General features: G+C 40.2%; 1 protein-coding gene across 1 annotated transcript in view; it reads right to left on the bottom strand.

Annotated features, from left to right (window-relative positions):
• Nucleotides 1-1,010: 1,010 nt before the first annotated feature.
• The window catches only part of LOC311177689 (serine/threonine-protein kinase TNNI3K), a gene marked incomplete at both ends in the record, with an annotated part of 250,766 nt that continues 231,100 nt past the window's right edge, over nucleotides 1,011-20,676 (bottom strand). The window contains 2 exons of the mRNA XM_084243926.1: nucleotides 1,011-1,087; nucleotides 4,530-4,606. Coding sequence (XP_084100052.1) covers nucleotides 1,011-1,087; nucleotides 4,530-4,606 — 154 coding nt within the window. The remainder of the gene's footprint in view (nucleotides 1,088-4,529; nucleotides 4,607-20,676) is intronic.

The raw sequence follows: 20,676 nt of genomic DNA on the forward strand, positions 1-20,676 counted from the left end.
ATTCACCAGAGCCAGAGCGGGGAGCAGAGCAGGTATAAGGACCGAAGTACACTGCTGAGGGGAGCAGCGGGCGGCAGGAGAGGTCTGCGCGCCATGTGGGACCCTCCTCCGGTGGCCGGGGAGCAGCCGGGGATCGAACCGGCGCCGCAGAGGCCGCGGGCAGCTTCGCAACCCAGCGCTCAACCGCTGCGCCACCGGGGAGGTCCTCCATACTTTTTTTCAATGACAAAATCATTTTTGTTTGGTGGAAAAAATTTCTGTCTTCTTGGTTGGGACAAGAATGAGGGACAGATTTCTCATTTTTCAAAAGCAGCAGCTGTGCCAGCCTTTGTATAAATGGCAGATTTGCATGTACTGACCTGTCTCGTAACTGAACTGATGGCATTTATGACAACTCGGTATCACAGCAACAGTTTGTCCAAGTAGAGACCACTTGGTATGAAATAGAAAGGCTAAGTAATTTTATGTTTCTGTAATCTTCTTGATCCGAAGGTCATTATTTCTTTTTACCAATATGGCTGAAAGAAGGTATGATCAGTAAAAGCCTTGTTGGAATGAAATACACTTCTGAATCAATTTTTGTGTATCACGAAGGAATCTTTAATCACAGAACCGGACATCCGAATGACATAATGAGATAAGGAAATGAACAATATTCTAAGAAATCAAATCCATGTCTAAATAATACAGTCTAAACTAACATAGTAATTGATAAGTTTCCGCTATGGTCTTAAGCCCCATCTCTAAGTAACAACAAAAAAAAATTTTTTCATTTGCAACTTTAAAACCAATTCTTCAAATGCATTCTGCTTTGGTTCTTTTGCATTTCATTCTTCAATCACAAATCCAAAGCCCAACTGTGGTAGGGAATTAAGTAGGACCAGTATAAACAAGCCAGCTTAAGGAGGCCTTAGAGGGTAAAATATTATAATTGGAAGCAAACCTGCCATGGTTGGATTTGTTGCTGTCAATTTGGGGGAAAACTCTCCTTAGGTATATGCAGAATGCTGTCAGCTGCTGTCCTCAAAGCTGCCACTATTACGGCAAGAATGAAAATGCATTGGGCTCATGGGATCAGACACGTAGCCTGCATCAGAAAAAGAAGTTCAGTTGTTACTTATTCGCCTTTCAGTCCATCTCCCCATCTTCCTTAACCAGCCTGACCCCATGCTATACACAGTCACTGGATTGCTTTTTCAGACTCATGAAAAACAGAGATAAGAGCTGCTAGCAAGCAGTTGTAAACAAAAACAAAATTTCAAATGAAAGCGATTGTTGAGATCAGAGGCACATAAATGATTGATGTCTGATGTGACCCAAGCTGTCCAGGTGACATCCTGAGTTTGCAGTAAAGCAGCACAGAGGAAGGAGGTGTACATGGTGGCTGAAAGCAAGGTTTTCTTGTCAGGCATGTCTGGGTGTAAACCCTGGTTCCTCTATTGCGTACTGGTCCTGTGCCTTTCAGCATCTTCATTTGTAAGAGGAAAAAGTAACACTATGGACTTAAAGGGTTGATAACACCCAAGACAATGAGGACAGTGTCTGGCACACAGTGACTGCCAAAGAAATGCTGGTTTAAAAAAGGTTTAGGGCCTCCCTGGTGGCTCACGGGGTTAAGCACTGCACTGTGAAGCAATCCGCAGCCTCTGCAGTGTGTTTGATCCCTGGCCAGCCAGGGAGCAACCCAAATGGTTCAGCAGACCTCTCCTGACTCTCCCACTGCTATCCTCAGCAGTGTACTTCAGTAAACCTGCCTGTTCTGTTTCCCACTGTGTCTCTGGTGTATCTTCTCACCCCCTGCATCTCTGGTCTGTACCCCAGCTCTTGTATGCATAAATAAATCAATCTTAAAAAAAAGGTTTAGAGAGCAGCAGAGAAAAAGACAGAGCCATTCTCTATCACAGGTTGGTTCTGGTTGTTTCTTTTTCTTCCCTCAGAGTCTAACATTTAACTGTATATTAATGCTTTGGTCTAAATACCAGTGACATTTGATACCTCTTGAAGCAATAGCCCTGGATGTGCTCCAAAATAGAGCTAGTGACTCAGGGTCGGCTGCTGTCCTAGACAACACAGGACTCGTACAGAAAAGCAGTTACCTTTCCACTTCGAGGAAGGAAGCCATTCATCGCTATTGTGAAAATGGGCACATTTGTCAATAACTACTGCTGCATTTGCTTGCTTTGGATAGCTGAGTTTTCAGAACCTACTCAGCCATCTGCATTTTCATCAAGACATCTAGCAATGTGCACTTGAATAGGTGTATTTATTTTCAAAAGGAAGGTCTCTGTCAAAATGTCTTAGGTAGCACATAAACTCTCCTGAGAGGAAATGCCACCGCCATTGCCTGCTGTCATTTCTCGCTTACCCTCAGTGGCGCTGGCCCAGGACAGATAAGTGGAAGACTGTGTGTGGGGGTGTGGGGGGGGGAAGGGGAAGGTGGATATAGACTAGAAAGAGGAGAAGCAGGATATGCAACACGGAAACTTAAGTTTGAGCAGACTAAAGCAAAGTCCACATCCTAAAGCAAAAATAGTTCATTTCGTCCAACCTAAAACTGTGACTTCATTCCAGGCATAGATAGAACTTTAGTAAGTTTGCCATCCTTTCATTACTATAATCAACCTTCTTATGTGACGGCTAACTGACCTGTTCCCACAGCACTCCCAAGGGAGTCTGATTGTGAGCACACATTCCCCCAGTGTGGGCAGGCTCCCCTTTGGGTATGGGAAGCAAAATCAACAGGGCATTGATGCTAATACAGATGCTATCAGAGCCAGAGCTGAGGGCAGAGGTTACTGCCCTTGGCAGCCACTCACCTCAAGAGGGACACAAGTGAAATGTGGCCACAGGCTTGAGGAAAAGCACACATTTTGTAACTTTGGAGTGAAAAGTCTCCAAGTACAGAGAAAATATCTAGGTACTGAATTTTATTTTATTTTTTAAAAAGATTTATTTGCTTTGCAGCCCAGCACTCAACCACTGCACCACTGGGGAGGCCCTAGGTACTTAATTTTATCTTCATTTTCTAGCCCTGTTGTTTGGTGGTGGATGGGGGTGGTGTTGTTAGAAATAGTTCATAAAGTTGCTGTTATACCATGGTTGGTTTATGAAATGAACATAGGCAACTAAACGGTTCTTTTTTTAATGATGTGATATTCCTAGTGGGAGATACTAAATGTATCTTCTTTGTCTATAGGGGTTCTCCCTCTATTCAAATACACTAATGACATACATAGGAAAGTCCAACTTTTGTATTATTGCACCAATTCTGTCTTGGGGAGTTCTGCTCCAAATCTTATCCCTTTAAGAAATAGGTCACTAAGTGAGAGAACTATTTCATCTTGAAGTTCAAGCTGAAAGGAAAGCCTTCCGGTCAAAGTACACATTTCAAAGGTCGCCCTATATTTTGTGGTTGTGCAGTCATATCTGTAAAGGTTTGAGAAAATGATATTATAGCTATAAAAAATGTGATGATATGACACTTCGTGCACATTTCCCTGTGACTGGACAGTCCAGTTATGTTGCAATGCTGAGAATAAAGCACTCAGCTGCATTCCAGACATGTGATGGGAGTCAGAAGCACAGTTTCCTTTTTCAATGTCCCCAAGTAGTTTATGTGCATGTATCCAGTACAATTCCTTTTTTCTCCATTTTTTTAAAGACTCCTTAACATAATGACACTCTGCTGATGAAGCACATTGGTGAAGATATCAAAGCTGAGGGTGTTCAGGGTTTATTGCCATGTAAATCAGAGAACCAGGAACATACCTTCCAATTTATTCTTCCCCAGCCCAGTTCTTGTAATAAACCTGATCTTTTTAACCGACATCCAGTTTTTTCTGTCTTCCATATTGTCAGAGGAAGTTGCCATGAATAAATAAGCACATTAAACTAAACTTCCAATTAAATACAGAGCCTCTCAGGCTTAGAGCTTGGAAAAAGGGCATCACAGGCCTAGCACATTAATATGACAGCTGAAGATAAGGGTGATTGCCCATCCTCTGGTTTTCAGAGGCTTGCGTGGAACTTTGTTAATTAGTTCAAAGAGCTTTAGTCATTCTTTTTAAAGCAGTCCTGGGTAAATGAATCCCATCAGTGATAGCCTTGCCTCCTCTCCAGCTTTTTGAGGAATGAATGGGTTTATTTTCTACTCTTTGGTACTTCTCCTAAGAGAAGTCCTGGAGTTGTGGAAATTTTGCTTCTTTTTCTCCTCCCTACCTGCATGTCATGGTGGAGGCAGTGGACCCATAAGGTGGCAACTAAGTTTTCGGAGTGTCCCAACACTGGAAATTATTTTCACAATAATTATTGATCATTTTCACCCACAGGTACTCACATACATTATTAAACTCAAAGGTAAATGCACAGTTGTACAAGACTTACAGGATCAAAGTCTGCACTTTTATAATGTAATATTTTAAAAGCATCCTTCATTTCTATATATCACAAAATACAAGCGTTTCTCATCACTTTCTTAACTAGATATCACCATGGTGTCTTTCGCCAATCTGAAGAATCTATATACTTACCATATTTGTCAGTGGGTAAGAACTGAAGACTTTTCATGTCCTCCAAAGACAGGCCTTGAGAGGAACATTGTTCAACACTGGAAAATTCATGAGACATACAGTTTCACACTGAGGTAGTTTGCTAATAACATTTTTACACAAAAAGCACATTTAGTCAGCATAGCTCCCAGAAAATGGCAAAGTGATACAAGCTTCCCTTCCTCCCTCCCGCCTTCTCTCATTTTCTCGGTTCCTTCTTCTTTCTTAACTATATAAAATTATATTGCTTATCTGTCCACTTTCTTATATACTCTCCATATTCTTTCCACACAATGAGCATGTAGGCCTTGTCAATACTATCTCCCTTATGCCCTGTTGTATCCTTATCACTCAGATCTCTTCAACAAAATAGTTTTTTTTAATTATTTAATGAATAGATAGATCCCTAAATGATTTCCTTCACTCTAGTTATTCAATCTTCAGCTTCAAAAAGTCTTCCTGTGACAGAAATCTTACCAGAGCGCTCCCCTGTATCCCCCTGCTACAATCTACACTACAACCCTACTTGCCTCCTATGTGTACCTTGTATCACAGGTCCTCAATCCCTTCACCCTATCCCTGTCCCTGATGTTCAAGTCATATTAATAGACTCAGGATTTTCTAAACAGTCCTGAATTTTCCCTTATTGATCCTGACAGGAATCAACATGGCATTATGTTTAAGAATGAGCCACACTCCTTAAATCTGAATCCTGACTCCATCACTTACTAACTTTACAAACTTTGGGCAATTATATAACTGCTCTCTACATCAGTTTATGCAACTATAAAATGGAAGTTATAATAAGACTTACAAGGTTCATCATGACAATTAAAAGAAAAAAGTTTAAAGAACTTTTCACTCCATGAATGTTACGCATTTCTATTATTTGTCAAGGTCCAAATCAATGGCAGCATTTTCTCAAAGCCTTCTTGAAAACCCCGAATCAGAATTAACCTCTTCCTCCTCCATACCCTATAGTACTTTATACTCCTACAGTGCTATCGAGTCTGCCCTGGTGCAGAATTATCTGTATGGTGCTAACAGGTCCCATTATGCAGAAGACACCTGGAAATCGAGATCTTATATCTTTGGAGTGCCACAGAACTTAGCAGGCACTTTGTAAATAGTTAAAAATAATATGTGTATTAAATGAAGTTAATAAATGTTCATTTAGAAAAGTTAGCTTTTCTAACTAAAAAAAATCAGTTCACACTGATTAATTCATTTAGCTGCCTTAAAATGAACACATTTGACCCCACTTTCCTAAGCTATAAAGTAGAGGTGTTGTTTCTTCAAGGAAAGCAGTGATTAAAAACAAGAAGAAAAAGCGCTGACTTAAAGTGGAACATGGAGTGATCTCAGTCAACATCAAATGGCAAACCACAGTCAGTTCTGGTCAATAGAATGTCATTCAAGATATTTTTAAAAATAAAATTTATATTCTACGAATATCTGTTAAGTTATGTAGCCTTCTAGTACCATTTAAGAAATGTACTATGCACAGTAGTCTTGGCAACAAGAAGATAATAGGGAATAAATATTTCATTATCAAAAAGGCTATCTGGTTTCCTATGAATAAAAGCTCATCTCCAAGCTGTCTTGTTTATTTAGTTGCTGAAGGCAAGTCATGCTGGGGACTTAACCTTCCTGCCCAGGAGACACTACATAGGCTGGGTCTGGATGCTATTCTAGGATGACAGGCAGATGGAAGCCAAGCACACCCCAGTCAAACAAAACAGAAGAAATCAGACCCTGGCCAATGGAACTAATTGTCCTCAACCCATGTGCATCCACACTTCAGCATGAGTCTCCCAGAAGCCCAGAGCTTAAAAGACACATCAAGACCTCTGTGTGTTAAAAGTCATGGCCAGTGAAGATAGGCGTCTCCAGTGATGTGCTGTCTCATGAATTCAGGGAAAGTAAATGTGAACTCATGGCAGGTAAGGAAATCTCTTGATTTTGAGTGTGTCAATATGTAGCCATGTAGCCTTTATGTTAAATGGGTGATAAATAGCCTATATAGGTAGCTATATTAATAATCTATTATATGGGTAATTTCATGTGTATACCCCAAGAGAATGGCATAAAATTTTCTTTTTTAAAAAGACAATAAGATAGTCTTTAGATTCATTTGTAAAAACTACCACCACATATTGAGAAATCTTATTTTAGTGCTAAAAAAGTTTCAGTCATTTTAGGCTACATAGCTCACATTTTCTCTGTGATATGTACATAAAGATAAACATAATCACCTGCCATTGTCCCTTATAAAGGTGCACTAGGGGATGACTTATCCAGAATGAAGAACAGAATATTCAAAAAAATACTTCTCGCTTCTCAAACTAAGCTATATAGGGAATATCCACTCCCTAGTAGACTGCTAACTAGGTCAGTTCATATTCAAATGCACAATACACAGTTTGTATTTTATAGATGCATGCCATTCCAGTCATGGTTTGTCAGTCCAAACTAGCATGTTTGCAAATAGTCACATGGTCTGTGAATGGACTCATGTACCTGAGCAAAAAGAACAGTTTGTTCAAAACTGAAGCATGAGATGACATTGACTGAAATGAATTGCAGAGATAATGCTGCTCATGACAAGCATATCAAGCAAAAGTATTACCCAATGAGAAGTCAGTCAGTATGTATATATGACTATAGGAGAATTATGAAGAATAGGGAGAGTGCTAGAATACAGGATAGACCCAAATATAGCTTCAATTCTTCATGTAGGAATAAGGCTGAGTCTACAAACTAAACTTATTGATTAATGTTTATTCATTCTCCCAGAAAGTAATATTAATACAGAATTTTTCTGTACATTTCTAAAAAAAACACCTCTTACTAGAAGCTATCAAGGGTTCAGTCAAAAAAAAAAAAAAAAATCATGCTAGGGGCCTCCCCTGGTGGTGCAGCGGTTGAGCCCTGGGCTGCACGGCTGCCCGCAGCCTCTGCAGCACCAGTTTGATCCCCAGCCGCTGGGCAAGGGTCCCATATGGCGACAGATCTCTCCTGCCGTGCCCGCTGGTCCCCTCAGCAGTATATTTCATCAGTCTGCCTGCTCTGCTCCCCACTCTGGCTCTGGTGAATTCTTTCACCCTCCTGCGTTTCTGACTGTACCCAGTACTTGTATAAATAAATAAATAAATCTTTAAAAAAAAATCAAGCTAGGTTTGCTTTATTTCTTTTTGGTAAGGATTCATATAAAGAGGGAATCCATAGACCTAAACATACACCTGATTTCCCACAGACACTGAACAGTTTCTCCTGATTGTTTTGTAAGGAGAAGGGGGAGACCCATGCTAGTATTTGGATCAGATTGCCTCTGGGGGTGAATATTAAGAATTTTTATAGACCTCAAATAGGTGACATTCCCTTAGTGTTAAGTTGAGGTGCAGGCATTGGGAAGAGTTAAAATAGTTAAAACTCCTTCCCTAAAGTTAGGGTACCAAAGGAAATTGAGTTCATTCAGAAATGGTTATTTCCCATCCCTGGAGGAGTTCAAGCTGTAGATTTGGGTGCTACAAAGTAATCCAAGCCCCCACCTGGTGGCCCCAAGATGTCACATCCAGATCCATCCATTTGTACATCCTAAGATTCTTCAGAGGGTATTGGGGAAATACGTAGACTTTGTGAACAAAAGTAGCTTTGTATGTTGGAAAGACAGAATGAAATTATAGACTAATCACCTAGGCAGAAGATTTCTATCTTCCTTATCTGAAGTGTCATTTGGCCAGGGCTCTATGCCTGATTTCCTTACCCAGGCCCAGCCTACCTGGCTGCACATTACCATTATAGCTCAAGGGGGTATCTGTAGCTTTTTCCCTATCTATATTTCATTTGCAATAGTAATTGAACCATGCTATTTGCCTGAAGGAGCCATTTCCTTTAATGCTCAGTTTCAAAGGAAGAACCATGCTGCCATCTAAGATGAAGCAAATGGAGGTGTGGAGAACACATTTTTATATAAACCCATCATTAAGAATTTGAATGACAGTTGCCTAAGTTGGTGCTGGAAAATCCAGAGCTGCTTCTCAAAGACTTTTGTATAAGATAAATAAGTAGAATATTCATGTTGCAACACCTGAGGGGGGCCCTAAAACACCATGTCATCTCTTAATCCGGGAAAGTGTAATGTTCAGTTAGGCCTGAGAGGAACTAAGGAAAATTCTGTTTAAAGAGATTGAGGGATTCTGGTGCTATCTCTTCAGTGTGGTGGGAGCAGGCAGTACCACAATGAGTCCAAATGGCGCAATTTAGAGTCTAAAAAGCAGCCAATATTGTGGCTTCCAAACTATAGCCTGCCAAATGCTATTGGTATTGGAGCAATGAATCATGGCTTCGGCTGGGGGATTTCACGAATTCTCAGAATATGTGCTAGTGCCATAATTGCTTCTGACTGAATTACATTCCAAAGGAGATTTCAGAGGGTAGTATAGTCCAAAAGAAAGCATTTCTATTACATTCTTCCAAGTGTGGCTTTTTCAGGGCTGGGAACTTTGATTTGGTGAATTATAGCAAATGTATTCACGTCTACATGACTTGAAAGCAAGGGTAGAATTAAAACAACCAAACAAAAATAAAGAGGCCTAGAACATTAAGTTCCACCATGATAATATAATGGCAATTTCTTATATTTGTAGAAGACTTTATAGCTTGCACATGGTTTCCTATTGGTTAGCTTAAATTATTTTACAAAACCTCCATGAGATTTCTGGGAAGAAATTAATTTTATCTCCATTCTATGCAGGTGGACAGTCAGGCTGAGAAAGTTTGAATCACCTGCATAAACTCACAGAGCTACCAAGAGGCAGAATCAGAACCAGAATAGTGTCTTCAGACTTCCAGCCTGTGTTCTTTCTTCCAAAAGTCATGGCACTGAAAGTCAGGGAATGTCAAACTATGATCTGTTACCATTGGAGATCCCAGTGATTTAGTCACAAGTTACAAAGCTTTGGATCCTATATAAAGACTAATATATATGTATATATACTTTCTCCTGTCCCTAATCAGTGATGTCAAAACATGTGACACATATGCTACATTTTCTAAATGAATTTTTTATGATTCTCTCCAACTCTGATTTTGAATGAGTTTTTCTAAGTTGTATGCGTATTCGTCTTCTTAAACATGGCTCTGGCCTCATGCAGAGCAGGAAATCATTAGTTACTAGTGTGATTAAAAACTTTAGGCATTTTTTTTCCCATTAAAATAGGTCCACTTAATTTTTATGCCACTAAGTATGCCCTCAGGCTACATGTACCCTGGAAGATTTAGCCATTTGGACTTTGTTTAAGGTATCCAAAACCTTTCAGCTTTGCAAATATGCTTTGTGGTTTATTGGATATTTTTGTCATCTATCATAATTATGTTACCTATGCAAGAATATTAGCATGAGGATCAATGTCACATGCCCCTTTATCTTCTTTCTCAAGAGGAATATATCCAAGTTAGCAGTCATTTCTTTCACTCAAACGGAAACACAGGCAACATCTAATCAGAATTTCAGTTCTTTTGACACTAATATAAGGGGCTAATACAAAGAAAAGGTGGAGAAGGAGCCGATTGAGATGCTTAAGAAAAGTGTTTACACAGGAAAATAAATGCCTTGTCGTAGAAAAGGCTACCAGAATCATCTGACTGTTCCTTTTGGCATTTAGCTGAAAACAAATAGATCTATTTAAAACAGATCTGTCAGAGGGATAAATGCCTTTCTATACTTTGCAATGTCTGTCTATGCAACCAACCCTTTCTCTAGTCTAGAGAGAAAGACCACATTTCTATTTAGAAATGGGATCACCTTTGGCCTAACATTGAAATAGTACAGTTAAATACTTAGGAATAAGTATTTTTTAATTTATCAGCTAAGTTCAACATACTTAATTATTCATGTTTTCAATCTGGCTGTTTTCAAAACATTATTTTGTCTTTGTCAATATTTCCTACTTGATGCCCTAAATTAAAACAAATATTGCTCCTATTATAGTGAATAGGCAATGTCCAAAGTATTTAATGGGGCCAGAGGTCAGTGCAAAATCTCTCTTTCAGGAAAATCAAACCTTCTTTCAAAGGCAAATACCCTCTGGCTATAAAAAGACTTACAAACTTGGAATGGGTCACAGCTCTGTTTGAACCATTAGGCAAATATCCTAGGTCTCAGTTTCCCATTTTCAAAGGAAAAAGCAGTTAGGTAAAGAATTATAAATAAGGAAAAATGCTGTGAGAATTTACTGTGCTTTAATTACTTGATGATTCATAAATTATTAATGTGATCAACAGTAACCACCTCTCAGTTTACCTATTGCTTTAAGCAGGTATAAGTGAGTCAATTGTAAAATCCATAAGGAGGTAGAGTTTGCATGACTTCACCTTGACCTCTAACACTGAGAAACATCCTTTAATTATGGCAAAATATTTCTTATCCTTCACCTTCTGTGCTCACTGTGATCCAAAAAAGAAAAAAATCATTTAAAATTTTAGAAATAGGTGATCTTGGTAGCATGAAGATCGTAAAGCCCAGCTCCTCACCCCTCCATCTTCCCAACTCCCATTTTATTGAAAAGGAACTGAAGTCTTGTGAAGTGAAATAACTTATCCAAGTTCATATATCAAGGTTACAGTGAAGTCAGGCATATATATCCTGGAATTCTAAACTTCTAATTTTTGAGTTAAACTTCTAACTTTTATTCTTAAGGACAAAAGGGAAACTAAAAGATGTTGCTTACATACTAAGTGCCAGGGACTTTACTAGATGCTTACTAAACCTTGTCATATTCTCCCACAGTAACTCATATTACATTTGTGGAAACCAAGACCCAGGAAGCTTAAGTTTTGCCTGAATCACACAGCAGTAATGCAAACCTAGACCAGGTTGTATCCAAATCTCCTACTTTCCACACTTAGTCTTGTTGGCTCTAGAAATGTTTCCCAAATGTATACCTTTAAACTTTTCTCACCTACTTTCTCTCTCCTCCTTGCCCCACATGGTTATTTATAGAGCATAATTCCAGGTGCTGTGCAAGGGATAGGGATACAGATATAAGTGTGCTATACATGGACTCTATCCTCTTAGGTAAATAGAAATGTTGACATTCACAAGTAAACTTCAACACCCAAGAAGGGGGTACATGTTCTAAACTGTACCGTCCCTACACAGAGGAAATGAAAAACAAGCAAATATTCCTAAGTAGAGGTTCCATCTGGGTGTAGGGCTAGGTAGGAGTATGTGCAAAGACCTAGGAAATCAAATGGTGAGAGTTGAATATATATCTTTTTAACTTTTCATATTGGCACAATTCCAAACATAAGGAAAGTTTGCAAAATAGTGCACTTCTTAAAAAAAAAAAAAAAAACTTTTGCGTAGAAGAACTGGGGTGTAGCCCAGAGGTATGTGTGTGGGAGAGGATTCACCAGAGGATTCTGGGGAGCAGAACAGGTGGATTTACCAAAATACACTGCTGAGAGGAGCAGTGGATGGTAGTGGTGATAGTGCTGAGACTTAACCCCTAGGCCACCAGGGAGGCCCATGCTTTTTTTGAACCATTAGAGTGTGTTGTCAATCTGATGTCCATCATCTCCAGATGTTTTAGATTATTCCTAAAATAAAGACCTCCTACTCACCACAATGTAACTATTTATTCCTATCATCTTCCCTTAGACCCCATTCAAGTTTTTTCTAATTATCTTTATGGCAAAAGGATCTGAACTCAGAATCACACATTGCATTTAGTTGTCAAGTTTCTTTAATCTTCTTCAATCTGGAATAGTTTCTCAGTCTCTCCTTGAATTTCATGACCTTGACATTTTTGAAGATGATAAGCAGAATTTCATTTGCAAAATCTCCTTCAATTTGTTCTTTTTCTTTTGGGGCTTCTTAATGATTAGGTTTGAATTATGCATCCTGGGAATTATTGCAGAAGTGATGCTGTCTTCCTTTCATTGTATCCCATCACATTTTGATTTGTCACATTATTGTGTTCTTAATTTTGATTACTTGATTAAGGTGATATCTGATAGCGCTCCCCACTATAAAATCATTCATTTTCTCTTTGTAATTATAATCATTTTCTAGGGAGGTACTTGGAGTATATAAATATCCTATATATCAACCAAATTTCAATATATCCATTTATTTATATCTATATGGATTGAAAGTTTCTATTTTATTCAATGGATAATGCTACTGTCCTTATTTATTTTGATGCTCAAATTATCTCATAGTTGGCAAGCAGGTGTCACTTCAAGCTGTCCCTTTGACACAGTCCCATATTTCTTTGTGTATCTTTTTACTTTTTTGGCACAAGATATTCAGGCTTATTTTGTACATTCCTTGTCCCAGTCTTGAAATCTGCCATTTCTAAAAAAATGCACTACTTCTCTTTAGTTGAGAATAATATTTAGAAATCCAGATCTAGGATCTTGGTGTGCTTCTTGCCATTGAAGTATTGCTACTCCCAGTCCTTTTCATTGAGCAGGTAAAGCATGTGTATACATATATGTATGAACACATTTTTCCCTCTCCCCCTACCCTCAAATGATAATTTCATACCTATATAGCCAATTCTCAAATAGGAATTTATAACTGGATGTCAGCTTGCTCCAGCATCACAGAGCTCATTCTAGTTTTTTCCCCTTACAATTCTATTATGCATTTCTCTGACTTGGTTCCCATCATTCTCAATATGTTTACTTATTTGATAATGCCCTTGAATATACATGTCTTCCAATTCCTGTCACCCCACCCAGTTCTCCAGGACACAGGAAATATCCCTATACCCACTGCATCCTTCATGTGGGTTCCCTGTTTAATTATCAGTGTTCTGACTTCCTGCTTTGGGCTATTACCCATCTGCCCACTCCAAGGGGTTGCCCTCTTCACCTACTTTGGACTCTAGCACTCAGCACTGAGATGTGCCCTATGTGATGCCCTCCTCACCTCTTGCACTGGCTTCCTGCCCATGCTTACCTCCTGACATCTTCGTGTTCCAATTTCTCCACCTCAGGCAGCTTCCTGTGCAGATGCCTTTTCATTCTGCTTGGACCACAGTGGCCACCACCTCCCTCATGACACCTTCTTCTGACTGTGCTTGGACTGTAACCCCTGTTGAGGGGCACGGACACACTGCCCCTTCTCACAGATGCCCTCCTTCCCAGGCTGGATCTTGCATGTTAGGTCACTCTCACAAGGATACTGTCCTTACCAAGCCTGGGCCCACTCCTTGACAGGGCAGGCCCACACACTCCACAGAAGCCTTGTGCTCCTCCAACGCCATGTGCCAGGCGGATGCCATCGTCCACTCCCAACCTACCAAGGGCATTCTTCCACTGGACTCAGACATCCTGTGCCACACCCAGTGGGGAAGTTACCCTTGCTTGGTCTGTCTAGTGACTTTTGGATGAAATCATTCAAAAAGGGAAGTCATGAGAGAAGATGAGTAACAATGATGATCTTTTAAAAATGATAACCAGATCATGTCATATCTCTGTTTAACCCCCCTCAGTGACTGTCCAACATACATAGAACAACAGCCTGAGGCCCTGTCCTGACTGATGAAGCCTTCATGGTCCAGTCTCCACCTCCCTGGCCTCTCCCTGCCTCCTACCCTCTGCTTACCACAGACTCATCTATTTCTCCTCTTTCTCCTGCCTTATAAACTCTGTACTTGCATTTTCTCTGCTGAATGCAGGCTTGTTTTGTCATTCAAACCACCCCATCCAAACTAGCCTACTGGTCATTCTTTATGCCACCAACCTGTTCCAATTGTCCATATAGCACTTATCACTCTCTGTTTTCTTTCATACTTATTGTCATCTAAACAGATATTACCTTCAGAGGTTTCTATACATGCTCTCATTTCTATACATCCCTAAAGAAAGGGGAGGCGGGAGTTAATGCTTCTTTTAATCCACTCAAATAACCTTCAATCAATGAGGAACAAGTGTTGGTGGATAAATATTCCAGTGTCTTTGCTCCTCACTGGGGAAATTCTGGGGGATATTCTATGCCTTTGGAGGTTACAACAGGAGATTAAGATTTACTTACTCATACCAGTGATTTACTCATTAACACACTTCTGATTTTCTTTCCATCCCTTTCCTACAATGTGCTTCTTGAGTTCAGGTTTCGGAAAGCAGTTTATATTCAAATCCTCATGGTTTACTTTGGGAGGAACCCAAATTAAGTGACCTGTTTCCTCTGACTAGAATGTTAAATTGCATGACATCTGGGACTTGTCTGTATTGTATCTTGAGCTCCAGTGTCTCAAACTAATTGCCTTGTATTAGGACCCAACAAATACATAGTAAACGAATGACTGAATGCATAATTCCATCCTCGAATCTTGACTCATGTTTATCCTTGTTCACTTCTGACTCATTGGTCAACCCTTTTCCATTTCTTTAGCCACCATTCAAGGACAGGCTGTGTGGCCCTGACTGTCAGGTACATTAGAGCTGTGACCTCCACACAAGGCTCCCCGCTTCCTATCCCCAGCCCAGTTCATCCCACCATGCACATCATTGCCAGAGAAACCGGAGAGCGTTTCTGTGCTATTCCCCATACTTCCAGTGCTTCTGGGTGCTGCCTCACAGATGTGAAGAAGAAATGGGGTACAATAGACAGTCTCTGCTCAAACGTCCCCACTTCTGGGATGGAGGTGATGGCCAGATGGAAATGAAGAAGGAAGCACAGTGGCCTTAGTGCTATTTCAGTCATTTGCTCTTATCAAACTGCAATTCATCTGTCTCCACAACTGGACCCTGCCTTAGGAGTCTTTGCATCCCTGTGGCCCCTCATAGCATGGTGGCATCTGGCTAGTTGAAGTAAATGCATTGACTTTTTGAAAGTAACCTTTATATTTTTCCATGGGGAGATAACTTTCCAATGTATACGATTTTAGAGTTATGTAACTTGGAAAAATGATTTTTTTTTTTTTAATGCTTCTAGAACAGGGGGTCAGAATATGTTTTCTGTAGGGGTTAGGTAGTAAATATTTTAGGCTTTTCAGGCCAAATGGTCTCTGTTGCAACTATTTAACTCTGCTGTTGTAGCACAAAGGCAGACACAGATAATATGCAAACAAATGAGTGTGGTCATGTTCCACTAAAACTTTACAAAAATAGGCAGGAAGTTGGATTTGGCTGGTGGGCCCTTGTTTATCAACCTCTCCTTTAGAGCAATAGATAAGCCCTGTATATGTTGCTTCCCTAAGCAGCTTTCCACCTTTGGGCCAATAGAAAGGTGGACTGCTCTCATCTTTCATTTTAATCGTTTCTCCTGGAAGAGGAATAATAAAGGCTAAGATATATGAGCTTATGGCAAACCAGGAAAAAAAACCACATAGTTTGTACTTAATTCAGTGTTTACCATCCATCAGACATGTACGAGATGTATTCTCACTTAACCCTCATTGCTTCCCTATGAAGAAGGTGATGTTCTTATTTCATCTTAGAGTTGAGAAATTTGAGATGAGAAGAGCTCAACTAACTTGCCACAGGTCACACAGCTTGCAAGTGGTGAACTTGAATTTGAACTCAGATCTATCTGAGCCCCTGCCTTTAACCACTACTTTTTAATAGGGGCTACTGGGAGGTTACATAAATAAAAATCACAAAACCAATTTTATTGATGAAAGATAAAAGCGGCAACAAAATAGGTACCTACAGATCAGTACGTATTCTTCTCCCCTTTTGGATTGAGGGAAGTTCAAAGGCCATCTTTGTTGATTTTACATCTCTGGGCTCTGTTGTGTGAATTCAGATCCCTGCAAGAAATTCCATGTTCCTTTGTTCTTTATGACAGGCCAGTCTGAATGAGAAGATTTTAAAACTTCCTCAACTCTTTGAACATGCAGATCATTGATCTTCACAAACCATTTGAAACACCCTAAGGAGGTTACAAAATTACAAGCCATGTTTTTTTGTTTTAAGTGAATGTATACCAGGCCTCTGGGACCTTTTGCCTCATCACACAACACCAAAGCTTCTCTCTCCTCCTCTGAGTATTCCATGCTGTCAGACTCTGCATAACAAAATGGTATTCTATTGCTAGGGTGGCCTCTTCCCATTGAAAAACTCGTCGTCCAGGAAAATGGGGGCTCCAAACCCACTCTGCTGTGGTGCTGCTTTGAATCCTGGGGCAATCCAGGGTTTGATATTTCCTGCTGAGCTGACTACTGCCTCTGCCTTCTGTGCTGGCAGCAACACAACTGTGGATTCTTTAAGAAGTGCTCTGTGGTCTTTATCACAGCTCTACCCCATGGTCATTTTATATTGGCATTTATTAAGCCTTGATATGTGGTATACCAGACTGCACACTCTTTCTGAAGTGGAGCCAGGGTTGGCTATTTATTTCTGTGGCCTTGGCATTTAAGTTCTTGCACAGAGTATGCTCTCAAAACATGTATTTTTTTAAAGATTTATTTATGCATACAAGAGCTGGGGTACAGGCTAGAGATGTCGGGGTGAGAGGATTCACCAGAGACAGAGTGGGAAACAACAGGCAGATTGACTGAAATACACTGATGAGGGGAGCAGCGGGCAAGGCAGGAGAGGTCTGCTGCGCCATGTGGTTTTTCCCTGGCCAGCCGGGGATAGAACTCATGCTGCAGAGGCTGCGGATTTATTCATAGTGCGGTGCTTAACCCATTGTGTCACCCTGGAGGCCCTCAAAACATATTTTAAAAATGAATTTGGTTGATCTGAGTTCCGGGTTACTTGTTCAGCCTCCTCTGTTAGCCCTAGTGTTCTGTGCAAGCTGATGAGGTGGTTAGGGGCACAAGATCTGAGGTTTTCAGTCCTGGCAACTTCACTTCCTAGCTGTGGTCATTGAGCAAATTATTGCACCTTCTGGTGCCTCACTTTTCCCTTTTCATTGTAGCCTGTGGATTCTACCACCCACTTATCACATAGGTACGATCTTTGTGCAGATTACATGATGATATATGTGCAAAGCACGTAGAAGAATCCCTAACACATTCTATTCTCATTCTCATTATTTTTGTCTACAACACTCTTTTCTTCTGTTGGATAATGCCCCTTGACTTCCTCCCTCTCAACATATGATTAGGTTCCATTTAGTATGTTTTTCACACTGTTCATCACTACTTTTTAATTGTCTTCCCCTTCAGTGCCCAGCCCACAGCTCATCTTAAATAAAATCTTTATTAAATAATTGAGTGAAGGCATAGCAGCTTTTAAAAAAGTAAATTAATTGACCATCATTTCTCTCAGGACCATAAAGTACATCAGGTGGAGTGATCCTATAAAAAAGCAGGCTAATCGGCTCAGACCCTTATGGTGGCTTGTGCTCAACCTCCATCAATGCCCAAGTCCTCCCTGGGGCTTGCCTCCTTCCTGATCTGGCCCCATTACTTCTCTACTTTGCCTCCAATTGTTCTCTATGATCAATTTACTGCTCTAGCCTCTTGGCTGTTCCTTGAATTCACAGACATGATTCTCTTTCAGGGAATCGGTGCTTGCTGTTCCCACAATCTGAAATGCTCTTCCTTGGAGCCTAGGGTTTTCTTGTTGATTCTGTTCACATCTTTGCCCAAATCTTACCTTCTGTGTGAGGTCTGACCATCTTGTTTAAAACTATAAACCTCTTTCTGCCCTGGATAGATATTTGCCAAACAAATAAAAGACTTAAAGAATTTCTATAGCCTCCAGAAATGAGAAAAATAGAAAATCTTATGTGAGCTGCTTTCTGGAAGAGATTTATGTGACTCTTTGCTCATGCATCTTTCTTTATAATTTTTGACTAGAAAAGAGATATGTGGAGGGCCTGCAGTGAGTCATGAGTTGCCTAATCCAGCTCTAGCCGTCTTCAGTAAGACTTGGCAGCAGCCCTGGAGGCCACACAGTGCCAGGTGCAGGAGGCCTGCACAGCACTATTGGAAAGGTCAAAACCCCTCTTCCATAGGCAGAACTACAATCATCCCTTCCGCAGCTTTCCATAATCAGCTGAATGCAGCACAGGTGAGACATTTAAAATACCCAGAAGTTTCTTCTGAATGCTTCTATGTATCTGGTGGCAATGACCGCACAGTTACCATGTGTTTTAAAGACTTCTTACATAGAAGATTTCACTGCAGCCTTTGTGGATTCTACCACCCAAATTACATGACTGTGCTTGTGACTAGACACAGTTAGGTTGTTGCCATGCTAAAGTTTTGCAAAAAACACTTCTCAGGTGAAAGCAAGAACCTTACATTCACCTGTGCTTTAGGAAATGTGGCTTCTCACAATTACTCTATTCTCTTAGATGCATGAACTAGAGGACATAGCCCAACACAAATACTGTACTCATAGTTTGGTGATACATGTCTTCACACTCTCCTAAGTCACACAGAAGTATCAATTAGTATGTGTGTAAAAGCACTTTTAATGATCACAAGTGTTAGAACATCCATTTTATGTACATTTTCTCATTTACTCTTCCCAGAAACTATGTGTGACTGATATGATGACTATTAAGATCACAATTATTGTTACCATGATAGTATCATTATTGCCACAATAACAATATTAACTCACTATGAATTATTATTATCAATGAAGAAACTGAAGGACAGAAAGTTAAGTATTTGCCTGAGGGGACCTGGCCAGTAATCAGGAGGACCCGATACACTGTACCTCATCATTACCTGCTCTACAGTCTTGCAGGAAGCCTAGTGATGTGATGAAATGAGTTGAATGCATGGGTTTCTCTCTCTCATCAGTGATCTGGATATTTCAATTTCCTGTGTACAGTTAGGCTTGGAGGTAGAAACTTGGGCTTGTAATTATGAAACTATCGAGCCTTTTGATAATGCAGTGCAGGATAATACAGCATCCACAGTCTAATCAATCTTCAATTCCCTTTACAGGAAAAGCATCCACTAAACTCAGGAGCTAAGGTGAAAAAATAACAGATTTTTAAATCAGAGGGAAAAACACTAATTTTAATCCAAATTTGAATCACACAATCGACTTCCAATTAGAAAATGAGTAATGTTATTCAGGACTTGCTTCCTTAGATATTACACACACACACACATGCATGAGTGTGCACACACACACACACACACACACTCTTTAGGAACTAGAAAACCAGTTGCTTACATTTTATATTTTTTTGGAAGGTGGACAATAGATTCTCTTTTTTCATGTTATTTTTTAAATATATACTATCCTCAGGAGTAAGTCTTCTATATTGTGTTGGGAGAATTAGTCATTCAACACGCAAATAGCCCCCAAGCATTACTCTGGAAGTGTACCCCTTGGTCTACCTTTTAATATGAGATAGCAAGTTGAAAGAAACAGCGTCTGGGGAATGGGTAATCCGAGTGGCAGGTTCCCATAGGAACGGCAAGAAGCTGCTGCTTTATTTATGTGCATTTGCAGCAGCTGCCTCCTTTGGATTCTGGCTCTTAGCAAGCTCAAGCAGCAGCTCCATGCACAGAGCTGCCCTAAATGTCTCTCTTTGAAGCCCTCGAGTCCACAGCCTTCTATTAGTGTCTGGCCCCGATGCAGCACGGTCCTGAATGCTTCACCTGCCATGTTAAGTTTCCAGTAGAGCCTGAACCAGATTTTAAAAAAAGAACAATCCCTGGCCAGTGAATCTCAGCATGGGAGAGGTGGAAAGTGAGAAGGGTAGAGCCACTGCAGAGAGTAATTACTTCCTGTCATCTCTCTTTGGACGGATATTGATATCTCTGTCTCATCTCGATGTTTTGCTCTACCTGGATCCCAGCTACCTGTTTAGAAGATTAACAACATTTAGACACAGACCCTCAGTCACTCTGGACTTTGGAGCAGCTATGGTTCATAGCAGAAATGGCATTATGGATAGACTAGCATACATTTTAAAGAAATTTTTATTCTCAAGGATCAAAACACTTAATACTTAAGTAGCAACATCCACTCACCCATTTATGTAGATATGTGTGTATTCACTTATTAGACCTGTGTCCCTCTCTTTATTAATTTGATCAGGTTTTGCTGAAGTGGCCTGTTCACCAACTTAGTACGGGCATGGTTGGGACTAAATTACTAATCGCTACACAGCCGCCACCACCCATATGCCTGGGATATAGTGTCCTTATCAATTATTTGTTAAACAAAGGAAGGAAGAACTGAAAGA

The sequence above is a fragment of the Talpa europaea genome (genome assembly GCF_964194135.1).
Source record: "Talpa europaea genome assembly, chromosome: 9".
NCBI classification, from domain to species: Eukaryota; Metazoa; Chordata; class Mammalia; order Eulipotyphla; family Talpidae; genus Talpa; species Talpa europaea.